We start from the raw sequence: 23494 nt of genomic DNA, 5'->3' as shown, positions 1-23494 counted from the left end.
GTTGAGTCCTCCTAAGCGCACCCCCCGAGTTTTAAGTTTTAAGTCGATCAGATGAATGGCTATGGAGATAAAGCGCTTTTTGTGTTGCCAGTAGGTGGCGCTATGCCAAATTGCACGGAATTCATCTCCCTGCACTCCCTTGAGTCCCCCTAGTCACACTCCTCGAGTTTGAAGTTGATCGGACGAACCGTTCTCAAGATAAACCACCTTTTGTATGGCCAGTAGGTGGCGCTGTGCCGAATTGCACAAAATTCGGTACTGTTCTATGTCAGGTTCCCAGCAGCACAATCTCCAAGTTTGAAGTCGATCAGATGAATGGCTATGGAGATAAATCGCTTTTTGTTTTGCCAGTAGGTGGTGCTATGCCAAATTGCATGGAATTCAGCTCCCTGCACTCCCTTGAGTCCCCCTAAGCGCGCTCCCCAAAGTTGAAGTCGATTGGACGAACGGTTCTTGAGATGAACAGCATTTTTTATGTTGCCAGTAGGTGGCGCTATGCCGAATTGCACGGAAACAGGGCACCGCACTGCACAATAGGGCACCAATGGTTCTTGATGGCATGCAGCAGATGATGCTCATCCATAAGCAGTGGTGGAAATGGCCAGGTTTTACTCTGGGAACCCTACTTACACAGGATGGGGTTTCCTGGAAGTGGTGTTGCCCTAGAGCAGAGGTTCTCAAATGTTTTTCAGCCAAGGACCCCTTATAAGACCACCGGGGACCCCCTCATTCTGATTTGTGATTTCGGGCTCAGCTTGTTTCCACGCTAATGTGCTTGACATTTAAATTGATAGGTTTGTCAGATTAGAATGTAATCCATGAACCATTTTAGATTTAAAGCATAATATTTTCGTTGAACTATGAAGCTTTTGCACACACAAACAGCCCCCCCCCCCCCCCCCCCCCTCCTGAAAACTTTTCGCGGACCCCCTGGCAAAGTGCCATGGACCCCTGAGGGTCCCCGGACCCCCATTTGAGAACCACTGCCCTAGAGGATATTATTTCTGAATGCGTGACTCATTATAGCCTACCATTATAGCCACATAAAGATCTCTCAGAAATCTCTTAACTAAGACCCATGAGCTCTACTGATTATTTCCCCTTGATTTTATTCATAGCAGACTTGAATATTAATGCTGCTTATTCAGCTTACAAATACATGTTCTCCTACCATTCTCTCTCATGTTGACTTAACAAACCCCCCCCCACCATTCACTCTCAACGGGGCCCTTTACACGAGGACAGTTTCTGAAAGAAACGACACAATAGCGTTTCCTTCACACCTTTTCCTTCACACCTTCTCCCTGTTTACATGAGCGCTGTTGAATTTTTAAAACGCCGTAATGTACATGCCAGGTCGCTAGGTGGCAGTGTGATCACCTTATTCTTTGCCCATACAAGGACGTTCTGCATGACGTAATTTTGTAATCGTCTTTCCTGTTTTAAATGCGGAAGTAGAGTATGTCTACCGCAGTCATTTAGACTTGCCAAAAAGCTTTTTTCAAGCAAAAAAACCCCCAAACTGTTTTAAAGTTTTAATATTTGTCGGGTGAGAATGTAACATATATGTGACCAGTTTATCAGAATAACGCCTATTGGAAATCTTTAACGAGCAGCGAGGACCGGGAGGCTCCCGGTCAGCGCAGCACAGTCAGACTGTGCTGTCGGACTAGCTATCTGTCAAACCCTACTGTAGGCTACTGGCAGTGAGAAAACACTGTCGACGTGCTTTTGTAACTAACGTTAAATGCCGACCGGGTACAGCCATCGGCTCCTCGCAGCAGTAACGTTATGAACATGTAACTGAAGTTGGCCGCAGTGTAGCAATTCTGAATGTTGCCAAATTTCATTCATACTGACGTTTTATTTGGTTGCCAACTCGCGCACGGCTATGGCGTGTGTCGCCTGTGCAGGCACGTCAGAGTTTCTGAAATGTGCCGTTCCAAAGCGATTACATGGAGCGCTCAGCGGGGAGCGTCACCAACAATTCCACTCTGGAGGGTGGTTTTAAAATGTGTCGTTTCCTAAGCGCAAATTTGCCGTCGCCGTCTTAACGGGAGGCACTAACGATAAAATAATTCCCCGTTTCCATAGGAAACCGTCCTCGTGTAAAGTGCCCCTTAGGAGTCCATGTTGACCTAATTAACGACCCTGTCGTTAAAGTGACCACCCTGTGTTTACTCTCACTTATTGGTGTCAAGCTGGGGCTGGGGCTTAGGGCTCGAAGGAGCAGAACTGAAGACAAATATTCAAATATCGAACGCGTTTAGCGTCCGAATCGTACGGAAACAGGGCACCGCCCTCCATCGCGTCGCCATCAGCGCACCCCCCGAGTTTCAAGTCGATCTGACCAACGGTTCTCGAGATACGCGAAGGACAGACAGACAGACGATCCCGGAATTATTAGATAGATATGACATGAGTTTCTATTCGCCTTGCACAGAAAACCTTTTACTTTTATACTTGAGTACATTTCAGAGCCTGTACTTTTTTCCTTTTACTTGAGTAATTAAGTTGAATCAGTACTTCTGCTTTACCAGTCTTTTTTTACACAAATAACTGTACTTCTACTTAATCAGAGCAACAATATGATTACATTTGGAATGACAAGAAAAAATTACACGTCTGTGCAATAGGCTAAGTAGGCCTAAATAACTCAGATTTGCAATTGTAACGTTCCATATAATGAAGTATCTCATGCTTGTTGATTTAATGATTGTTTTGCACCTGCTGCTCACGTTTGAGATACTTCTGGCTCGCCTGGAAAGAAGGTGGGAGCAGCCGAGTACAGTCAGCCAATCAGAGGCAGAGAGGGGCGGGTCATGCCTTAACCTAGCCTTCGCCATCATGGGGAAAAAAATATCGCTCGCTGGAGTGCGTTCCATAAACGCCACTGCTCCATGCTTTGCATTCTATAAACGTTCCATAAAACAAGAAAGGTTTCCCAAAGCGGTCAGGACACCGCTAAAGGTTCTTGACAAAGCATGGCTCTTGTATGAGTTTGCATGACATCAGCTATCCACCTTATCTTTGAATGCCCCACTGGAAAATGATTATGGGTGCAAGGTCCGGTCTAGAACGTGACTGATTGTTGCAGCTGGTTAATGTAGCCTACTTGGCCGAGGGTGTGCCTGCAGCGCTCATGCTCAGCGCATTTCCTCATCAAACTCCATGGGGAAAAAAGTTGCTTGTCACAAAGAAATAACACTCGTTTGCCGACTTATTTGAGGGAATGTAATAATTGTATCTATCACATCCGCTATTTCTGTTGCTCTTTGAACAACTCTGGATATTTATCGACGAGATTTAGGCCAAGCTGGACCTGATTTGTTCCGTTCGCCTGCAGCTTTGAAACATCGTTTACAGACGGGTGTCAGCAACGTAACGGTGGGAGGGGGCTGGGAGGATTACACCGGAAGAAGCTCCCATATTTCACGCAAGGCATCATCATGGCAGCTACAAATAAGGTGGATAGAGACCAAAACCATTTTTTGAACAAGGCTGTAAACATGTTTATTTGTGCTGTAAAGTCGGGCATTTTAACATGGGGGTCTATGGGGAATGACTCCCTTTCGGAGCCAGCCTCAAGTGGCCACTCGAGAGGAACTGCAGTTTTTAGTACTTCCGCATTGTTGTCAATGTGACCAAGGGAAGCTGCCCCCTCAGCTCAAGGCTTCAGAAAGCCTAATTTCTCCCCTTACGAGTGGAATGTAACTTCCCCTCTATAGAAGCTCAGAGACAGAGATGTGACAAAGTCAACGTTGGTATAGTCAAATACATACCTGCAAGATAGCATTGCTTACATATTAGTGCATTCACACACAAAAATCAGCAAAAACAACAACAACATAGAGTTATGGGAGTGATTTATTCCAGGATGCAGGTTAAGTGCACTATGCTTCCTGATGAGGATGCTTTAACATTTTTTTTATACCAAAATCAATACAACAAACAAACCAGCCAAAAGAGGAAAACCAATCTAAAAGTGTGGTCAAATTCACATGGTCTGTGCCATCAGTTTGAATATATTGGACTACTGAAATTCCCACTCTCCCCTTTGATAAAGGGGAACATGATAAAAAGACGACACAATCACTAGAAAACTGAGAACACGCTGAACATGAGCAGAATTATGTACAAAGGATGAGTAGTGTGAATCAGAATAGATGAGTGCCATCTGCTGTTTGCTTGTATCAAATACAAGACCAACCAAATGGTGATCTTGCCAATAACCGTAGCATTGATTGAAGTCTACAGTACGCTCTTCAGTGACCTCTGTAAAGGCCTTTAGTTCAGAGTCTGTGGACTTGGTCAGTTGCTGTCCAAATGTTATACCTTCAAGACAGCACTGCTTTACATCATTAGTGCAGTCACACAAAAATCAGCAAAAGGCAATAAAGACACGGACCAATGTTTACAAGTACAGAGAAAAATGACAAAGAATTGAGTGTAAAAATATCCATATATGTAGTTGTCACCGCGTGTAAATGTGAATTATCGTAGATAAGACAATTACATTATTTCCAGTTAACAATGAAGACCATAAAATCATCTTGTCTAAGAAGGTTTGTAACAACGCATTATGTAATAACATGACAAAATGTAATAGATTGTCACTTCGTTATGTAATAACACCCACATTTTGCAATACAGAGCATGAATGGAATATATAATAATACATTTCCCTGCATTTTATAATAGATTCTTACATTTTGCACATGTACATTATGTACATTCAGGCTGTGTATTACAACATGTGGCAGATTATAATAAAATGCGTGTGTTATTACATAATGAATTGAAAATGTATTACATTTTCTCATGTTATTACACAATGCAGTGTTATTACATAATGTGCTGTTACATGATCGCTTATGAGATTACACTGAAAATATTGAAAACAATGATACAAAGTGAAGCAGGCAATGGCGTTGAGCAAACTGTGTCATCTTACGGTGAGAATTTGCAATTCTCAAATTCAGGGAATTCAGTGAAGGGTCACTAAAAAAAAAAAAAAAAAAAATGTGTATTTTGGTATTAGTGTAAAATACTCACACTCATGTCAAGGGGGTTATGTACAAGGTGGAGACTGTTCATATTTACACATTTACATCCAACAAACCAAATCTTTACGGAGACGTGATTCCACCGCTGGCTGTGCCTAATATAGGCTTATACATAAAATATCCACTACACCTTTCCTCCATGATGACGACCTTTTGTCTCCAGGGGAACGAGTTCATGTTGACCTCTGATCCAGAGAGTGTGGGGAGGAGGAATGGGAGGGGGGGGCTGTTTCTGTGTAGTAATAAATAAATACAAGAACAGGTGATGTCCTTGATTGAGCAGATTCCAATCTGCTATTTGAGGCACCATGGGACAGACAATGAGCTCCTGCGAAGGTGGTGATTTTAACCCATTGATACCTGATGCAGCATTTGTGTGTGTATCCCTTTAAGACCGCGAAACGCATCACGCGGTTTGCGGTCTTAAAGGGATACCCACACAAGTGAGGGATACACACGCAAATGCTGCATCAGGTATCAATGGGTTAAACATCACACGCCAAACTACTACTGTGCTCAACAAAACACACACACACACACAAAGACCACAAGTGAAATAAGTTTGACGACTTTTCTGTGATATCCTGATGAATTATTTTGTACTGTATGTTTGCAGTGTACTGCATTCTTTGATTTGTCAAATAAATTCATTCATTCATTCATTCAAGAGGCTGTAAGGGGATCATTCTGAATACTGACATACATGTCAGATCAGCTCTCCAAGTTACCTTGTGTATGTATGTGCGTGTGTGTGTGTGTGTGTGTGTGTGTGTGTGTGTGTGTGTGAATTAAAGAAAGTGCAACACCGCCCTCTTGTGTTTGCATGCATAAGCACCGCAAGCAGGGGTTAAATTGGGATTTGTTATGTCGTCGGGGCTCTGGGGCGTGTGTGTGTGTGTGTGTGTGTGTGTGTGTGTGTGTGTGTGTGTGTGTGTGTGTGTGTGTGTTTTGGGGCCCTTTTGTACAACATTTTAGCTGTCTGAGGCCCCTTTTAGTTGGGGGCCCTTGGCAGTTTGCCTAATGGCATGTGCCTGAGCGCTCTGGCTCAATTTAACCCCTGCCCACAAGGGGTCATCTCATCCTTCTGTCCGTTAATATTATTGCCTTTGAAGAGTGAGTGTCAAGTCATTTTGGGAGCCTAAAACACTATTGTAGATTGGGGTGGTTGGGTTGTGTGTACTGGTCTTTGGCCACGAAACAATCAGCCTAGCACACACTGGTCTTTGGCCACGAAACAGATTGTGTGGCTTTTGGCTTTTGGCCGCAATTCAAACGTTCTCTCTGCCTGCAAACATGGCTTGAAACCATGACGGGATGTGTGTGTAGGGCTGGGCAATATATCGATAATATATCAATATCGTAATATAAGACTAGATTCGTCTTCGATTTTGGATATTATAATATCGTGACATGGTACAAGTGTTGTCTTTTCCTGGTTTTAAAGGCTGCATTACAGTAAAGTGATGTCATTTTCTGAATTTACTATATTGTTCTAAAGGTAAAGTCAAAGTAAAGTCCCACTGATTGTCACACAATGTGTGAAATTTGTTCTCCGCATTTGACCCATCCCCTGGGGGAGCGGTGAGCGGCAGCAGCGCCGCGCTCAGCAATCATATGGTGATCTAACCCCCCAATTCCAACCCTTTTGATGCCAAGTGCCAAGCAGGGAGGCAATGGGTCCCATTTTTATAGTCTTTGGTATGACTCGGCCGGGGATCGAACTCACAACCTCCCAGTCTCAGGGCGGACACTCAGACCACAAGGCCACGGAGCTGGTCTAACTGTTCTAGAGTTGCCTTTACCCACTTATATCCACATTACCGATGATTATTTTGTCAAAACATCACATTGTGTAAATATTTTCTGAACGCACCGGTAGTCAAGGAAGGAAACCCTGTCCTTTTATTCTGATCACAGTCTTGTTTTAACTAAAGTGCTTGTGACTCTGTCTCATGGCTTTGACTTATAACTGAACATTTACATAATGTATCGCCATTCAGCTTAAAAATACTGAGAGATGATTTTTGGTCCATATCACCCAGCCCTACAGTACAGTATGTGTGTGTCTGAGGATCAATGAGCCACAGTAGACAAAGTATATACGGTACAGATTATTCCCCCTCCCAAAGAAAAAAAACAAAAAAAAAACATCAAAATATAGTTGTTGCGACACCGTCAAGACCTCCATCCTCTTTCTGTCCGCGTCTCCGAAGGGGATGAAGCGTCTTGTGGGTGAGGGTGTTGGGGGGTATTAGCAATGACAAGACGCAACAAAATGGTCGGAGGTGAACGGGGCAAGTGGAAGAGGCCGTGGAGTGGAGGATGAAGAGTCACAGGAGGAGGAAAGTAAGGAGGAGATAGAAGGAGGTCGCCCCCTAGAGGGAGGTCGCCCCCTCTCCTGTCTGGGGTTACACGGGGGTTGATGTTAGAGAGGTGGAGAGGAAGGCAGAGTGGAGTCCCTGTGCTCGTTAGCCCACTGGGCTAGGTCAGGCTAGGCCAGGCTAGCTCGTTAGCGTTGGCGCGGCAGCCATCAGCTGGTCAGGTAACTGTGTAGCTCTCTGGAGTTGATGCTCAGGACCACGCCCGAATGGTTGCCTGGCAACAAGAGTGGGAGAGGAGCAGAAGAACACAGGTGAGGAAATGAGTGATGGCATTAAAATCATGTAAAGTTTTGGTTTATTGCACTTTGTATCATTGGTTTTCACACTCACACATGTACAGTATATATTTATATATATATATATATATATATATATATATATATATATATATATATATATATATATAGTTACAGTATATATCACTTATAGAGTACAATCATGCATGACTGTTTTGGTAACACTTTAAATGTTGGTCATGGCCAGTGATGTAGTGGTGAATAAAAAGGTGGGTAAACTTTAATATAACGTCCAGTCTGTGATTGCCAAAAGAAACCATTTAAACATAGAAACTTTAAGTTGCATTCATCTCATATTAGTTACTATGATGTGTACATTAAGTTTTTGTATAAAGACTTAATATCAGCCTAAAAGGGTGGTTAACTGTATTCTGTAAATAGAAAGTTGTTAAATTGAATTCAGGAGCGTTTACTTTCCACCACATCCCTGATCATAAGGCACTTTATGGCCATCATATGAGCATTAATCACATCATATTCACATCAGAAAATGTTAAATCATAATATGTTATGAATACCATATGACAAAGCGATCAAAGATATATAATTACTATGGTACTCTATTTATTTAAACATTACAATTAAGATGTCATAATCACATCAGAAAATGAGTCAAATCATATTGAGTCTACAGAGTTCTCTTATGAGAAGGCACATTCAAGGAATTACAGTTTTCCGACGTGATTGTGCTATTATAATGTGCTTATGATGGCTGAAAATAAATACTATATATAGTTTATAAACAGCCTGATATGATATTTTCTGATGCAATTATGATGCAAATACAATGCACTCATAATATCTTATAATGACCATACAATGCCTAGTGACCGACATTTAAAGTAATGCGTTACCCTTAATTGAAACTGCAAGGCCTTAGTAACACCAATAATAAAGACTGAAAAACACAAACTCCTCCAGTACCTTGGTGTGTGTTAGCTGCTGGTTGCTAGTGGTGGCTTGGGTGTTTAGTAGCAGTGGTTAGTGGTAGTCCTGATAAGGGAACGGAAGGCGGGGCTACCTCCAGCGTTACCTAGAGTCTGTGAGTCCAGGTCGTCGTCGATGAACTCCTCGCCCTGGATGATGTGCTGGGTGTCCTCGCTGTGGTTGACCGGGCTAGTCATCTCCTGCTCCTTCTCGTTGTGCATCTGGGCGTAGACGTTGCGGCTGCCTGGAAGCTTCCTGAAAAACAGCGGGGGATAGGCGTCCTCAGTCCTAAGCCAAGGACTGCGGCGTTTGTTGTTTTTGTAAGAAGGGGGCCTTGTTTCGCACTTGTTTCTCATTTGAGTGACATGTTTTTTTTGTAGTCTGGTAAAGAACAATCCTGATCACATGACCTCACATTCTGTTTCACTCTACATATCAGTCTGGACTTCCAGCCGCCCGCATCGATTTCAGTGGGCGGGAGTACTTGCCTTGACAGACAAGTCCTTCAGCCAATCAGCATCGCCATATGCAATATGCCATAAGGCAAAAACGTCTTTTTTTCGCGGAGAAGCTCCGCTGGTGCGTACTCTTGTTCTTGTTTAATTGTTGTTATTGAGTCTAATTCTGCAATAACTGCACTTGGCTGTGCTTTCTAACATTACCGCTCGTTGGTTCGGGAAGCGCCATTATTGTTTTGCCAGCGGCATTCCTGATTGGCCGGTTAGATTGTCAACTACGTTGTGCAGGGCCCTGATTCCCCCGGTTACATTGTAATTTCTGGAAATCACCGTGGGCGGGCAGAAGTCCAGACTGATAGGTAGAGCCAGAGCAATCTAGTAAGAGAGTGGCGTCAGCGGAGGTCCAAAATGCGTGACTCAGTAGCCAATGAACAGCCAGGAAGGGGTCTCGCGCTACGTTTGAATGCTAAAATAAAGCTGATAATATACAATTTGATTCTTTAAACGTCGGACCCTTTCAAAGTACATCACAAACTGTATATTTTGCTGCAACTCGACAGCGCTGCTTAATCCAGAAGCTTACTTCCTGGAACTCTTGAGAGAGAAAAACTGGTCCATTGGAGTGAACGGAGATGTCGCGACTCTTCTATCTACACGGCTCTGGGTAGAGCGAAACAGAATGTGAGGTCACATGATCAGGTTGGTTTACCGGGCTAGTTTCTTGGTGGGGCGCTTTGTGTTGGGGATGTGGGGGGAGGTGCTGTCAGGGTTTCACACGGCCGTGAGGAGAGAGCATGCAGTTACAGAATTCATCACACATGGAGACAGTATATTGATCATCTGATCTAAAATCTAGAGTGCAGTTACAACAGACAGTAGCCTACAGAACATACTGTGTTCATGCATTGGACAATCACAACATTTTAGTGAAAAAAAGAAAAAAAAGTGCGCCCTATGTGATCACGGCCTTCTCTGTAAAGCTGTGTTCACACCGAGATATTTATTTTTCTCTCTGTCGCTCGATTCAACCCTTTGGAATCGCTCCGTCGCTCTGTTTAAATCGCTCGTCAACAGGCACAAGAATTGACGGACATCTGGGGGCTATAACGTTACGCAATGTCATGATGTTTGTCCACTATGAGCCACCGTAGTTGTTTACAAGCTAAGCCTATCAGCGTGCTCCTAACGCAAGCTCTATACCGGTAGTACAGACTTCACTTCATGTCAGCTGTCAGCCTGTCAATCAGCTGTCAATGCGGTTTGTTGCCACACAATAAACCAGTGGTTTGTTCCAATCCAGTGTGATCCTTGACTCACTCTCACACGGCCAATCAGCGTTGAACAGCGAGCGACTGATGCCAGCGAAATTTCGCTCGAGTTGGGATATTTCATCTCGGGCGACGAGCGAATTTTCGCCCTATCGCTCTGTCTCTGTCGCTCGGACGCCCAGCGATTTTTCTCCCGGGCGAATATACGCTCAATCGCTCGTTTGCATTGACTTTGTATGTAAACTCGATGCCAGCGAAAAACTTTAATAGGTCGGTGTGAACACACCTTATTCATGATTCACAGGCAGAGGGCTTTATCATGTTATCATGACACCCACCTTTTGAACTTGTAGAGGATGAAGGAACCAGTGGCAAGGATGCTGATTAGGAAAATGACGGCCAGAGCCCAAACACCCGGACCTCCAACACCTCCATGGTAGCCTGGGGAAAGGATAGATTCACACAAACACACACATAAGTGACAGATTTATACATTATATTATTATTATATTATGTACTGTACAAACAAATGCAATGTGTATGCAACATTTTGCTAGGCATCACACACTCCAGCACGCACGCCTGCTGCGAATGTAAGACCGGAGATATACAGGTAGGCCACTTGCTTTTTTAACCACGCATTTGCGCGCGTATGGCGTTAATTTGTGGGTAGGCTACGTACACGACCAATGCTCCAAACATGCAGGATACGTGAGGCAGCCATCATGTGCACGCAAACACGTAGTTAAAAGCAAGTATATCTCCTGGCTAGCACTACCAGAGACACAACAGAGTCAAGAACTCCAAGCGCTACCTCTGCATGATATTCACTGAATTAGCATTGCACTACACATTCAGCGCAAATCCAGGAAGTATATAGTGAAAAAGGAAAAGAAATCCTGACAAAAACCGCAGGAAAGAGCGTTGCGCGTAGCGCTAGGAATGATAGACGAAGAACTTGAAAGTTTCGTAAGAAGCTGTCTCTCCTCCGCAGAGATTTGGGTTTGGCTGAAGGAGAGTACGGTGGAGGAGAAGGCAGAGGACAGCACACTGTGAACTCACATTTGGAGAGCATTGGGAAAAGGCACAGGACTAAAAGCCAGCATAGGGTGCAGTATTAACAAGGTCAAGTGCATCCACACAGGAAGCTGCGGTTCGTGAACGCACCCGTCTCTGTCGCTCTCGCTGCCGTGTCATTAGCAACTAGACCTAGCCCTTGGAAATAGATCAATAACATGCGATTATCCATTTGGATTTCAAACATCACATACTTTTAGTAGAGAAAATGCAAAACTGTTGGTTACTTATTCATAGAGATGGGACGATGTATCGAAACTCATTATATTGCGATACAAAAATGTGGCAATACATATCGCGGGGTGGAAAAATCCCAATTTCGACCACCTCTCCATCCAAATTATATCATTTTCACATTGTGTAATGACATTCTGAAATTGTTGTTTAGCAGCCAATGCCATCGCTAGAAAGATTTGCGGCTCAGAGATAAACAGAATTGTGCAGTCAGACTTTACCCTCATTCAGCTTTTATTTATGAAATCGTATCATGGTTGTATCGAATCCAAACGTGAAATCCATATTGCGTATAGAATCATACCGCGAGATAAGCGTATCGTCCCATCCCTACTCATGACATCATGGGAAATACTGTCAAGCCACATGGGTAAAAACTCCATTAGACTGTACCTGCGTTTGGGTCGGCCAGTGTCACCAGCACCTGCAGACCTCCTCGTACCACAAAGCTGATGTTGTTGTCGTTGAAGGCCTGTATGATGGCTGGAATACGCTATGGACCAAAAGAAAAGATTCACCAAAACATGCTCAAACCAAGCCCCAACCTTTGGTTCTGATAAATTAGGGCAACACAGAAGTACCAAAAACTGCTGTTCCTCCAGTGGCCACTTGAGGCTGGCTGCAAAAGGCAGTCATTACCCATTCTGACCAGTGTTGCCAACTTGGCGAATTTGTCGCTATATTTAGCTACTTTTCAGACGCCCCTGGCGACTTTATTTCTCAAAAGCGACTAGCGACAAATCTGGCAAGCTTTTCTGACCATGATGGGAAGCAAAGTTAATGTGTTGAATCCAGTTGAGAACCAATGGATTTTGCCTATAAATTGGTGCAGGTGCTGCAGGTGTTTTCTGTCTCTCTCCTTCTCTCTGCCTGTCTGACACGTGTACACAGTGCTCAGTGCAGCCCCTCCTCTCCTCTCTGCCTGTCTGACACGTGTACACAGTGCTCAGTGCAGCCCCTCCTCTCCTCTCTGCCTGTCTGACACATGTACACAGTGCTCAGTGCAGCCCCTCCCCTCCTCTCTGCCTGTCTGACACACACAGTGCTCAGTGCAGCCCCTCCTCTCTGCCTGTCTGACACGTGTACACAGTGCTCAGTGCAGCCCCTCCTCTCCTCTCTGCCTGTCTGACACGTGTACACAGTGCTCAGTGCAGCCCCTCCCCTCCCCTCCTCTCTGCCTGTCTGACACACACAGTGCTCAGTGCAGCCCCTCCCCTCCTCTCTGCCTGTCTGACACGTGTACACAGTGCTCAGTGCAGCCCCTCCTCTCCTCTCTGCCTGTCTGACACGTGTACACAGTGCTCAGTGCAGCCCCTCCTCTCCTCCCTGAGAGCAGCAGGATAGGGTTTGCTTGTCATTTCTAACAGCGTACGCCTAATCTGGCCCACGCGGGCGGAGTCAGCACTTAATATTACAACCATACAGTCAGATTACTATGCTATGCTACTATGCCGATGTGTGCTTTTTTTTGTTTCTTTTCTTGCATATACTGATATGCAAATTAGTGTGTGACATGATCTACTTTCTGAGCAGCCAACAGCGACTCTGCTTGGAAAAGAGTTGGCAACACTGATTCCGACAGCAGAAATAAATATACAGCCTGGTACAAAAAGCGGTTTTGGTCTCATTCTATATCCCTAAAATACAGAGGATCCACTGAGTATATGTGTTCATTACTATGTTAAACAAGAATTTAAGGTGAAACAAACAACATCATTATTTAAATTTAGTGCTCTCACTTTTTTTCTTTTTTAACAGTACTGTATTCATAGCTTTCAAGGGGCGTTACGTGCTGCCGGGAACGCCCACCTGGCGGTCAAAAAAAAAACTTAGGTAGGCTGCCAGCCAAGTCGACTAGTTTCTCACGCTGTGTTTGTTCAGCCAAAATGCCGGATACCTGTTGTGCTATCGGTTGCACTAAACCGACGAGGAGACACGCCTGGCTTGTGTTTTTACAGAATCCCGTCGGAGAAAGAAAGGAGGAGGTTGTGGATTTGTGCGACGTGGTTCAGTGGCTGGGGAGGGCAAAAAAAATAGCTTTTTTTTCTACCATCAAAGTACACACGTCTTTGCTCTTTGCGGCCAACATTTCATCAAAGGTACGCTCAAGTAACGTTACAATAATGATTAATACCCCGTTAACGTTACTTGAGCTTACCTTTGATGAAATGTTGGCCGCAAAGAGCAAAGACGTGTGTACGGTACTTTGATGGTAGAAAAAAAAGCATTTTTTTTTGCCCTCCCCAGCGACTGAACCACGTCGCACAAATCCACAACCTCCTCCTTTCTTTCTCCGACGGGGATTCTGTAAAAACACAAGCCAGGCGTGTCTCCTCGTCGGTTTAGTGCAACCGATAGCACAACAGGTAGGCTATCCGGCACTTTGGCTGAACAAACAGCGTGAGAAACTAGTCGACACGGCTGGCAAGTTTTTTTTTTGACCGCCAGGTGGGCGTTCCCGGCAGCACGTAACGCCCCTTGAAAGCTATGAATAGGTATACATGTTTTAAAGGTGAGTAACTCTTCATGTTGGCCTTGTATACTGTACATGTCTTTGTCAGTCTGTGTGTGTGTGTGTGTGTGTGTGTGTGTGTGTGTGTGTGTGTGTGTGTGTGTGTGTGTGTGTGTGTGTGTGTGTGTGTGTGTGTGTGTGTGTGTGTGTGTGTGTGCGTGCGTCCGCATGTGTCTTCACCTTATCCACGAACAGGCTCCTCTTGGCTGGTTTACTGTCCAGTGGGAGGACGTACAGGTCGGCGGTGGTGGGGAGGCCCGGCTTCACCATCGTAACCAGGGACTCCTGCGGGACGCCCGTGACCTGCGACCAAAAGGTCAAAGGTCAGCAACATGACAGCCCAAATAATGAATGTGTTCTACTTCTTTTCATTCAACTCAGTGTTTTAAAAACATTAACATTCACAAACCTTTCACACCCTCAAAATACCTGCAATAACATCATGATAATACAGCACCAAAATCGAATCAATTGTTCTTTGGCCTAATCCCAATCTGTCCAAACTTAATGTAAATTAATTCATTATGTTTTTGAGATATATCCTGCTGACAAACTAAAACGTGCAGAAAATTACAGATTGTGTGTCTTTTGCTGCCTTCAAGTGGTGTCAGAAATATTGGAATTATCACTGAAGCACACATGTACGACCCAAAGTGGGAAATCTGACCTATAAAGTGTGAACTGATGTGAGTGATGTTTTGGGGACAGAGAGCCTGGCAAACACATCAAGCGAAGGAAAAAGTGAATTACTATGTTACTGTTTGGTTTCTACTCTATTTTCACTTGTAGTTGCCATGCATGTTTCTGTATATCAAACAACCTTTGGCTAATAAATCATCAATACATATCAGTTACATGCCATATTCATTTTGTGCATTTAGTAAAAGTATCTCTGCACTGCTACAGTACATTCACTTATAAGACAAACAGCCACCAAAGAATGATTTTTTACCAGGACATTTACTTATTAATTCCAATCAAAAGTGCTTGAATGTGTGACAAGTCATATTGACGTCTTCCGAGATCAGACGTGGGAGCTTACGAGGAGACCCGTCCCAGTCAACTCGTACCTTAGCCAGTATTTTGGTGACCACCTGGCCGATGTCCTCTCTCCACTCTGGGATGTTGGGGTTGAAACGGTCCAGGTCGTGGCTGAAGCTCAGTGGGATGACCTGGAAGTTCTCTGGATTTGGACAGAGAACGGACGATAAATTCAAAATGTGCAGTGCTATCTTAATACACATGATCAGGTATACAGATGGTGTAAGAAAAACACAGACATGTGTCCAGATGCATGGATATGTATTAACAAAGTGCTCACATTACAAGATTTACAGTACGGAGGAAGCTGTGTACCAAAATGTGAATTGTCGTCATGTCTACAGATGGAGGGAGCATAAAGAAATGATTCTTACTTGTACATACAGATGTGTACAGAATATGTATCGGCATATACAAAGAGTGCATAATCCAAATTTTGGATATGAGCTTGACTAAAACCCTAACATTTGACCACATTGAACGTGGAAAATGTCTCAACCCAGACCATGCTACTCCAGGAGAGGCTAATAGCTTTCTTTCACTTAACACCTAAAATAAAGCCTGAAACCACTTATAATTTCCTAATGATACATTGCAAGTAACAGTATTTTTTAATTGAATTTTTGAACTGGAGCCGGACACAAACCCATCAGGTCCAGCATTAATCCTCTAACATTTAGCGTATCAAAAACCCTCACAATAACCTACTCCTCCTGCATCATACGCTAACTAAACTAATGTGCAGCCAAGATGGAAACGCTTGCAGCTCCTAAATGAATCAAGCACACCTCTTAAAAAACAGAAGTAAATCTGACATAAGCTATTCGGTGACACGGTTACAAATCAACAACAAATAAGCTCATAGAAATAGTTTGGGGGCAGCAGTGAAAAAATATCAGAGTTGCATATTTGCCTCAGCTTTGTCTAAATGAGTCAAAGACAAGGAATATTGACTAAGGCTGTTTTTGTTTTGTTTTTATTATTACTTTTTTTTTTACATTGATTTTCATTTCGTGCATATTCTTAATTTGTGTCTTCCGCACTACTGCACTTATTTTGTTTATTTTGTTTTCCATCAATATTTCACACTTCATTCTTATATTTCCACTTATTGCGTTCCAATGTGGTTATTAGAGAAATGTATTTATTTAATGGAGAATGAGCCCCTTGAGATGCATCATCTCGTTTATGAGGGGGCCAGTTGTATATATAATCCCATCTACCCCATATTATGATTCAAAATCTCATTTTCTGTGCTCTATCTTGTTAATATTTGCTGCTGTGCCGACTCATTTTCATGACTGAAGCTTCATCATGTCTTGTCGTACCGTACACCTGGACGCTCTTGGTATCCTGCACCATGGAGCGTCCATTGGACGCCTGCACGGTGACCCAAACTTCCCCGGTCTCTGGGAATCGAGTCAGGAGGCTGTTCTGCAGGGTCAGCTGGGGCTGCGGGGAACATGACAAAATGTTGGTAGTTGGTTAGCTCAAATCTATAATATACACAAATATATACACAACATAGAGTTGTGTAACCCTAACCCATACAACAGGATGTGACATCACCTGGGACCCAAGATCAGCCAATAGCATGATATGTTGTTGTTGTTTACCTGCAGTTTGTCTCCTATCCACCAGTAGAAGACGGTCATGTTGGCCTCAGTCGGAAGAACTATGGCTGTCAGGTTGACCTCCTGGTTTCTCCCAGCAATCGGAGCTACTTCCAAGTGCACTTCCTGTAGAGGAGCTGGAAAAAAAATATTTGTATTTGTAACACAGGGTCATTTGACCCCTTTACAATAGACCGATGTAGTCGTTTTCCTCATGAGGACTTTGCTGGTGGCAGGTGTCGGTGAGGCTGACCTGTGACCTGGATGTACATGGTAGCCTGGTCGTGTCCCGCAGCGTTCCCGGCCTTCACCGTCACCTTGTAGATGCCCGGCTGTTCGTAGCGGTGCTGGATAGGCTCGTCGGTCACCGTCAGGTTCTGGTAGATGGCCCGGACTCCGTCCCCCAGGTCCACCTGGTACTTAGTGCCGCTGGTGTCGCCCTGTGGGAAGGAAGCACCGCTTTCAGCAGATTCAAGTCACATCCAGGTTTCTTTTCCCTAAAGAGGGACCATTTGGTGATAGAACTAGAACGACCGCAACGCGGACTTATGCCTCCGCCATTAGTTCATTCTTGAGTCCAAATCGCCATTTGAGGCAAGTTGGAATAAATTCCGTCAAGGCGCTCCTGTGATGTTGCGTTACAGAGCTTGGAAATTGGGTGTGTGAGAGGTCACAGTGACCTTGAACTTTGACCACCAAAATGTAATCAGTTCATCCTTGAGTCCAAGTCGATGTTTGAGACAAGTTTGATTAAATTGCGTCAAGGCATTCCTGAGATATCGCGTTAACAAGCTTGAAAATGGCGTTCGAGAGCTCACCTTGACCTTTGACCTTTGACCACCAAAATCTAATCAGATCATCCTTGAGTGTAAGGCGATGTTTGAGGCAAATTTGATGAAATTCCGTCAAGGCATTCGTGAGATATCACGTTAACAAGCTGGAAAATGGCGTTTGAGAGGTCACAGTGACCTTGACCTTTGACCTTTGACCACCAAAATCTATTCAGTTCATCCTTGAGTCCAAGTCAATGTTTGAGACAAGTTTGATTAAATTCCGTCAAGGCATTCCTGAGATATCGCGTTAACAAGCTTGAAAATGGCGTTCGAGAGGTCACAGTGACCTTGACCTTTGACCTTTGACCACCCAAATCTAATCAGATCGTACGGACGGACGTACGTACGGATGGACAACCCGGATCCATTATGCCTTCGGCCTGGCTATCGCCGGCGGAGGCATAATAAAACAAGTAGCAACAACAAAATTATACACGAAGAGAAAAACAAGGGAAAAAACCCTAAAACATCCTGAACCCTTGAGAACCCCCCCCCTCAGTTTCCCCCCCACACTCAGTTTCCACTTGAAATGCTATAGGCGCTGAAAAGAAAATAACATGCAAGCATATACATTAAACTTTAATTTACACTTGTAATGTTCTTTCACAATGATGACTTTTACACTATTTAGAGTGACTTTTTAAAAAAAGTCATAAAGTCATAAGAAGTTATTTGAATAAAAAAAAAAGCCATATCATCCAAGCCTCAGACAATGTACAACATCACATAGCCTACAATGTACAACACACACACACCTGCTAAATCTTTCCTGTAACATAGACCCTACCTGCTCCTGGTGGACGATGAATGTGATGTCATCGCCAGGCTCCACGGCCAGCATGTGCCCCTTGATGCCCACCTGCAGGCCTCTAGGGGGCAGCACAGGGCAGCTGTGCTGTTTGGCACTCTGCTGCTTGTTTAAGCCCCCTTCACACACGTTAGACACCACCTTCCTGTACCTGCAACACAGCAGAGGACCACACCACTGTCTCAGTGTGTGTGTGTGTGTGTGTGTGTGTGTGTGTGTGTGTGTGTGTGTATGTGTGTGTGTGTGTGTGTGTGTGTGTGTGTGTGTGTGTGTGTGTGTGTGTATATGTGTGTGTGTGTGTGCATACCTGCTTGTGTGTGTGTGTGTGTGTGTGTGTGTGTGTGTGTGTGTGTGTGTGTGTGTGTGTGTGGGTACGTGCTTGTGCGTGTGTCTCACCCAGTGCTAGACTCGTAGGTGTGTCCTAGGTGGCAGTCGTCGGGCGGTGAGTCTGGATCGTGCCAGAAGTCGGCGAAGCAACGATCACCCTCCGTCCCCAGAGTCTGAGAACGCTCAAAACCATAGTCACTACACACACACACACACGCACGCACGCACGCGCGCGCACGCACGCACGCACGCACACACACACACACACACACACACACACACACACACACACACACACACACGTAATTCTCAGGTTCTGCATAACTGTTTCCTTCTGTTATTTTCTTTCATACTGTTTCATAAGTGTTATCATAAGTGTTATTTTCTTTCATATTGTGCACATTTTTCATTCTTACTATGTTTTGTATATTTTGTATATTATTATGTATTTTCTATACATGTATTCATGTATTTTACGACTTTTCTTTGTAAAGAAAAAAATCTTAATGTGTTCTCGTGTTGAAATTGTTGGTTGCGTTATGTTTAATACTGTTATTGTTCATCTTCTATTATTTCCTTTGCTGTGTCCTAATATTTAAAGCTACAATGAGCAAATGTCCCCATGCATAACGTAACGTACCGTAACGTAACGCAACGTAAAGTAACATAACGTAACGTAACGTAACGTAACGTAACGTAACGCAACGTAACGTAACGTAACGTAACATAACGTAACGTAACGTCACGTCTAATACTGTGTGCTCAGTGTTGGCGGTGCAGCTCACCAGTTGAAGTCGGCCTCGCTGCACTGACAGGGCTTGGCGGTGATGGCGGAGGTGTAGCTCTTCCCTTTGATGCAGAAGGCCATGTCCTTCCTCTTCCTGAAACTCTGCTCCTGGCCCATGATGCACTTCTGCCCCTGAGGCCCGCCAACAAGGAGGGAGGCTCCCATGTTAAAGTATCCCGTGTATGCAACTGTGGCAATGTGTTTGCTTCAGGCTGTGTGGAACATAATGTGTATTTGTGAGTGTGAGTGTGTGTGTGTGTGTTTGTTACCTGCAAGTCTGTGAGTTTCCAGGAGTCGTAGTCAGACTCGGTGCACTGACGGGGGAAGGACTGTCTGAAGTCGACCTTCACCAGCTCCCAGTCAGACCTGTAGCTAATGTGACCAAACACGCTACACACACGGGCACACGCGCACGCACGCACGCACACACACCCACACCCACACCCACACACACCTTTTTTAAATACATTTTCTTCCCAATGATACAACCTTCTTCTGTCAATTCACACCAGTCAAGTCAGTCAACCCAGGTTCATCTCTGCTCATGACGACCTGGGTCACAACAACCCAGAAGAGATGCAGAACAATTAACTGGCCAATTCGACATGGCCGGTCCCCCATGTCATTATAAACGCAGCAGAGGGAGGTACGGTGGTGCAGTGGTAAGCACTATCGCCTCACAGCTCGAAGGTCGTGGGTTCGATTCCCACCTGGACCGATGTGAACACTGAAGGAATGCGTGCCCGTCCGCATGTCCTCGAGTGCCCACCGCCCGGGTGGGGTCGGCAAAATGGCCTTTCTGTGTGGAGTTTGCATGTTCTCCCCGTGCCTCCCGGGGGTCTCCTTCATATAGGAACCCCCTTCACAAAAACATGCAACATCCTGGTTGCTTATATGGTTCCTCCTCTGATCGTTAAGGGCGCCTGTTCAGAGGGAGGGGAACTGGTTGGAATAGCGTGAACCTCCCACGTGCTATGTCCTACCGGTGAAGCTCCCTCGGGCAGGTGAAAAGAAGCGGCTGACTTGACTGCCCATGTCTCGGAGGATGCATGGAATCAGTCTCGGCTCTCCCCAGATCGGCAGAGGATGGAGTAGCAACCAGGATTGAGTAATCAAATGAGCACTAAACGGGGGATAAAATGGGATAAAAAATCGGGAAAAAAACATTAAAAAAAAACAAAACAAAAAAAAACGCAGCATTTCAACGTGTGTGCATGTGTTGAGGCTACTGTCAGCTAGCACTACCCTTTCTGTGTGCCCCCATTCATAACCAATGACATCTGTTTGTCCCACCGGTTGTTAGCAACCTGGGTGGTGCCATTCACACTAAAATCAACCCTTGTCCAACCCATGTCCGAGTCGGGCCACGCGGGGTTAATTAACCCTTTCAAAGACCAAATCAACCTGGGGGTAACCCTGGGTGGTCCTCGGTCTGAAAGGGGTGTCAGATAATATTCTAATCCTGATGGCACGAAATCAAATGACAGAATCCAGATTTGCAGTCTTTAAATATACCTGTATATTGTTAGGCCACACAGACATGAGTGAACTAGATGAAAACGTGCTTTTATTCACTTATCTGCACAGGTTTACAATGTGTAAAAACAAGGAAAAAACGAGGAAAAAGAGAAATTCAAGCTCATATCTCTTTGGATGGCAGAGAGATGTCAAAGCATTAGTTCACAGGTAGACCATTAGTTTATTCATAAATGTTCATCGTTTGTGTGAGCTGATCCTGCAGTGTGTATAGACTTTGTTTTGAAGGGGTTTTCATGTTTTTTTAAATATAAACATACATTTTATATTCCTGATGTTTTGAACTACATCACTGATTCTTGGTCCTATAAGCCCTTCATGAAGTTCACCCTTCCCCTTGGATCATCTGAATCTGAATCTTGACTTTTCAGATTGAATCCATCCAATCACACTCACCCATTCACCCATTCATCCATTCTGACATGTAACACCTCCTCTGACATCCGAGCCAGATCTGTATGCAAGTGCTCACAAGAACATCACTATGGATTCATAAACGCCTGGCCTCCACTCTGCATATCAAACACACAGATGTTACTAAGACTTGAAGTGCTTTGAGAAGCAACCACAAACACATTATAAGCCCATTAGTATCATCAATACAGTTTTCTTACAATACAACCGTCAGGCAAACATCAGTCAATTTAATATCATGCCATTAACTGAAGTGTTCAACCCCCTCGTTCTGAGTTGCAGTTTCCACTCGTTTCCCCTAGATGGCGATGTTATATTGCTTACAACTTAGAACAGGCAAGAGGCACCATTTACTGTAAGAATGTATTTTGCTTTGACCATCTGTATTAGTCAGACAGGAGCTTTTTTTCTTCTTTTTTTTTTAAGCAGATGACGTGACACAGGTGGGTGCTCTGACATGTTGTGGCGCGGGGGGGGGGGGGGGGGGGGGGGGTTGGCGGCGGCCGGCAGGCGGCGTTCACCTCGCCACAGCTCCTTGGCGGGCGTGACTAATGTGTTGTTAAAGGGAAGTGATGTACGCCTCCACACGCTTCCCTGTACCTGTATGTTGTTCTCACTCATCTGGTCTGGTCTGCTACAGTATTCTCTATAGTCTCTCTCTCTCTCTCTCTCTCCCTCTCTCTCTCTGTACCTCAGACAACTCTCTCTCCCTCTCTCTCTTTACCTCAGACAACTCTTTCTCCCTCCCAATCTCGCTTCCGGCAAAGTTAGTTCACATTTTGTAAAGTCGAGCTCTATTTGCTACTTACAAATGATGATGTTGATTGGTAATGTCAGAGAACATCAAGTCTCTCCTGTAGTGAAATTAACACATTATTATGTCTAACTCTTATCATGATGGCCCACTGGCAGATACAGACATAAATACAATGCTTTACAAAAGGTACACATTCACTGGGCAGAATAAGAAAACTACTTCAACTTAGGTGATGTAAAATGTACCATATTTTTTTAAATTTATCTATCATTTTCCTTCAAACAACTTTGTGTGTAGTGACTATGGCTTTGAGCGTTCTCAGACTCTGGGGACGGAGGGTGATCGTTGCTTCGCCGATTTCTGGCACGAAACTTTGTCAGATTCATCCTTCCATCGTCCATTAAGTAGTATTCATATTATATGGAGATATGCGTCAAGTATTTAGTCAAGCATGGAGCATTTGGTCACAATTAAAGCATCATTTTATCGGCCTGTCATATCAGCAGAAATGTTCGTTTCGGGCATTGGCCTTTATTGGCCAATGCCGATATCATCATGCATCCCTAGTTTGTGTGTGTGTTTGGAGTGTGTGTGTGTGTGTGTGTGTGTGTGTGTGTGTGTGTGTGTGTGTGTGTGTGTGTGTTTATGTCAGCGCATGTTGCAGTGAAACAAGTGAGTGTCGCAGCAGCAGAAGAAGCCCATGTGACCGTCTTATATACAGGATATGAGTAAGCCCATTGAGAGTCAGGCAGTCCCTGATATAGAGAGGCAAAGTGAACGTCACTTCCTGCTTCAGCACTGTACCAGAGATTTTCTTCCGCAATTTATTTTCCCATAGACATTTTGTAAAATGCCTATAAAAATAGTTTTACTTGGTCAAACCAAACGGTTCAGCTATATTTAGAATCGGGGAGAGACCATTGAACATTTCACTCAGACCAAAACTTAAAAAAACATAGAAAAAATATTTTCTTTAAATCCACTTTTTTTTTAACCTTTTGGTCTGAGTGAAATGTTATGCGGTCTCTTCTGTTTCTAAATATATATGTACTGTTTGGTTTGAACAAGTAAAACCATTTTTATTAGCATTTTATGGAAAGTAAAATGAAATGTCTATGGGAAAATAAATGGCGGATGAAAATCTCTGGTACAGTGCTGA

The 23494-nt window shown here is 44.2% G+C and overlaps 1 protein-coding gene across 1 annotated transcript in view; it reads right to left on the bottom strand.

Annotated features, from left to right (window-relative positions):
* Positions 1 to 7596: 7596 nt before the first annotated feature.
* The window catches only part of sorcs2 (sortilin-related VPS10 domain containing receptor 2), a gene marked incomplete at both ends in the record, with an annotated part of 265843 nt that continues 249945 nt past the window's right edge, over positions 7597 to 23494 (bottom strand). Inside the window, 13 exons of the mRNA XM_083640144.1 lie at positions 7597 to 7661; positions 8777 to 8925; positions 10735 to 10837; positions 12101 to 12200; positions 14400 to 14522; positions 15290 to 15402; positions 16589 to 16712; positions 16877 to 17010; positions 17127 to 17313; positions 18494 to 18665; positions 18911 to 19039; positions 19627 to 19760; positions 19898 to 20018. Of these exons, the coding sequence (XP_083496270.1) occupies positions 7597 to 7661; positions 8777 to 8925; positions 10735 to 10837; positions 12101 to 12200; positions 14400 to 14522; positions 15290 to 15402; positions 16589 to 16712; positions 16877 to 17010; positions 17127 to 17313; positions 18494 to 18665; positions 18911 to 19039; positions 19627 to 19760; positions 19898 to 20018 (1654 nt within the window). The remainder of the gene's footprint in view (positions 7662 to 8776; positions 8926 to 10734; positions 10838 to 12100; positions 12201 to 14399; positions 14523 to 15289; positions 15403 to 16588; positions 16713 to 16876; positions 17011 to 17126; positions 17314 to 18493; positions 18666 to 18910; positions 19040 to 19626; positions 19761 to 19897; positions 20019 to 23494) is intronic.

Source organism: Poromitra crassiceps (genome assembly GCF_964638095.1).
Source record: "Poromitra crassiceps genome assembly, chromosome: 7".
Taxonomy (NCBI): Eukaryota; Metazoa; Chordata; class Actinopteri; order Beryciformes; family Melamphaidae; genus Poromitra; species Poromitra crassiceps.
This window is presented reverse-complemented; position numbering and strand designations above follow the sequence as displayed.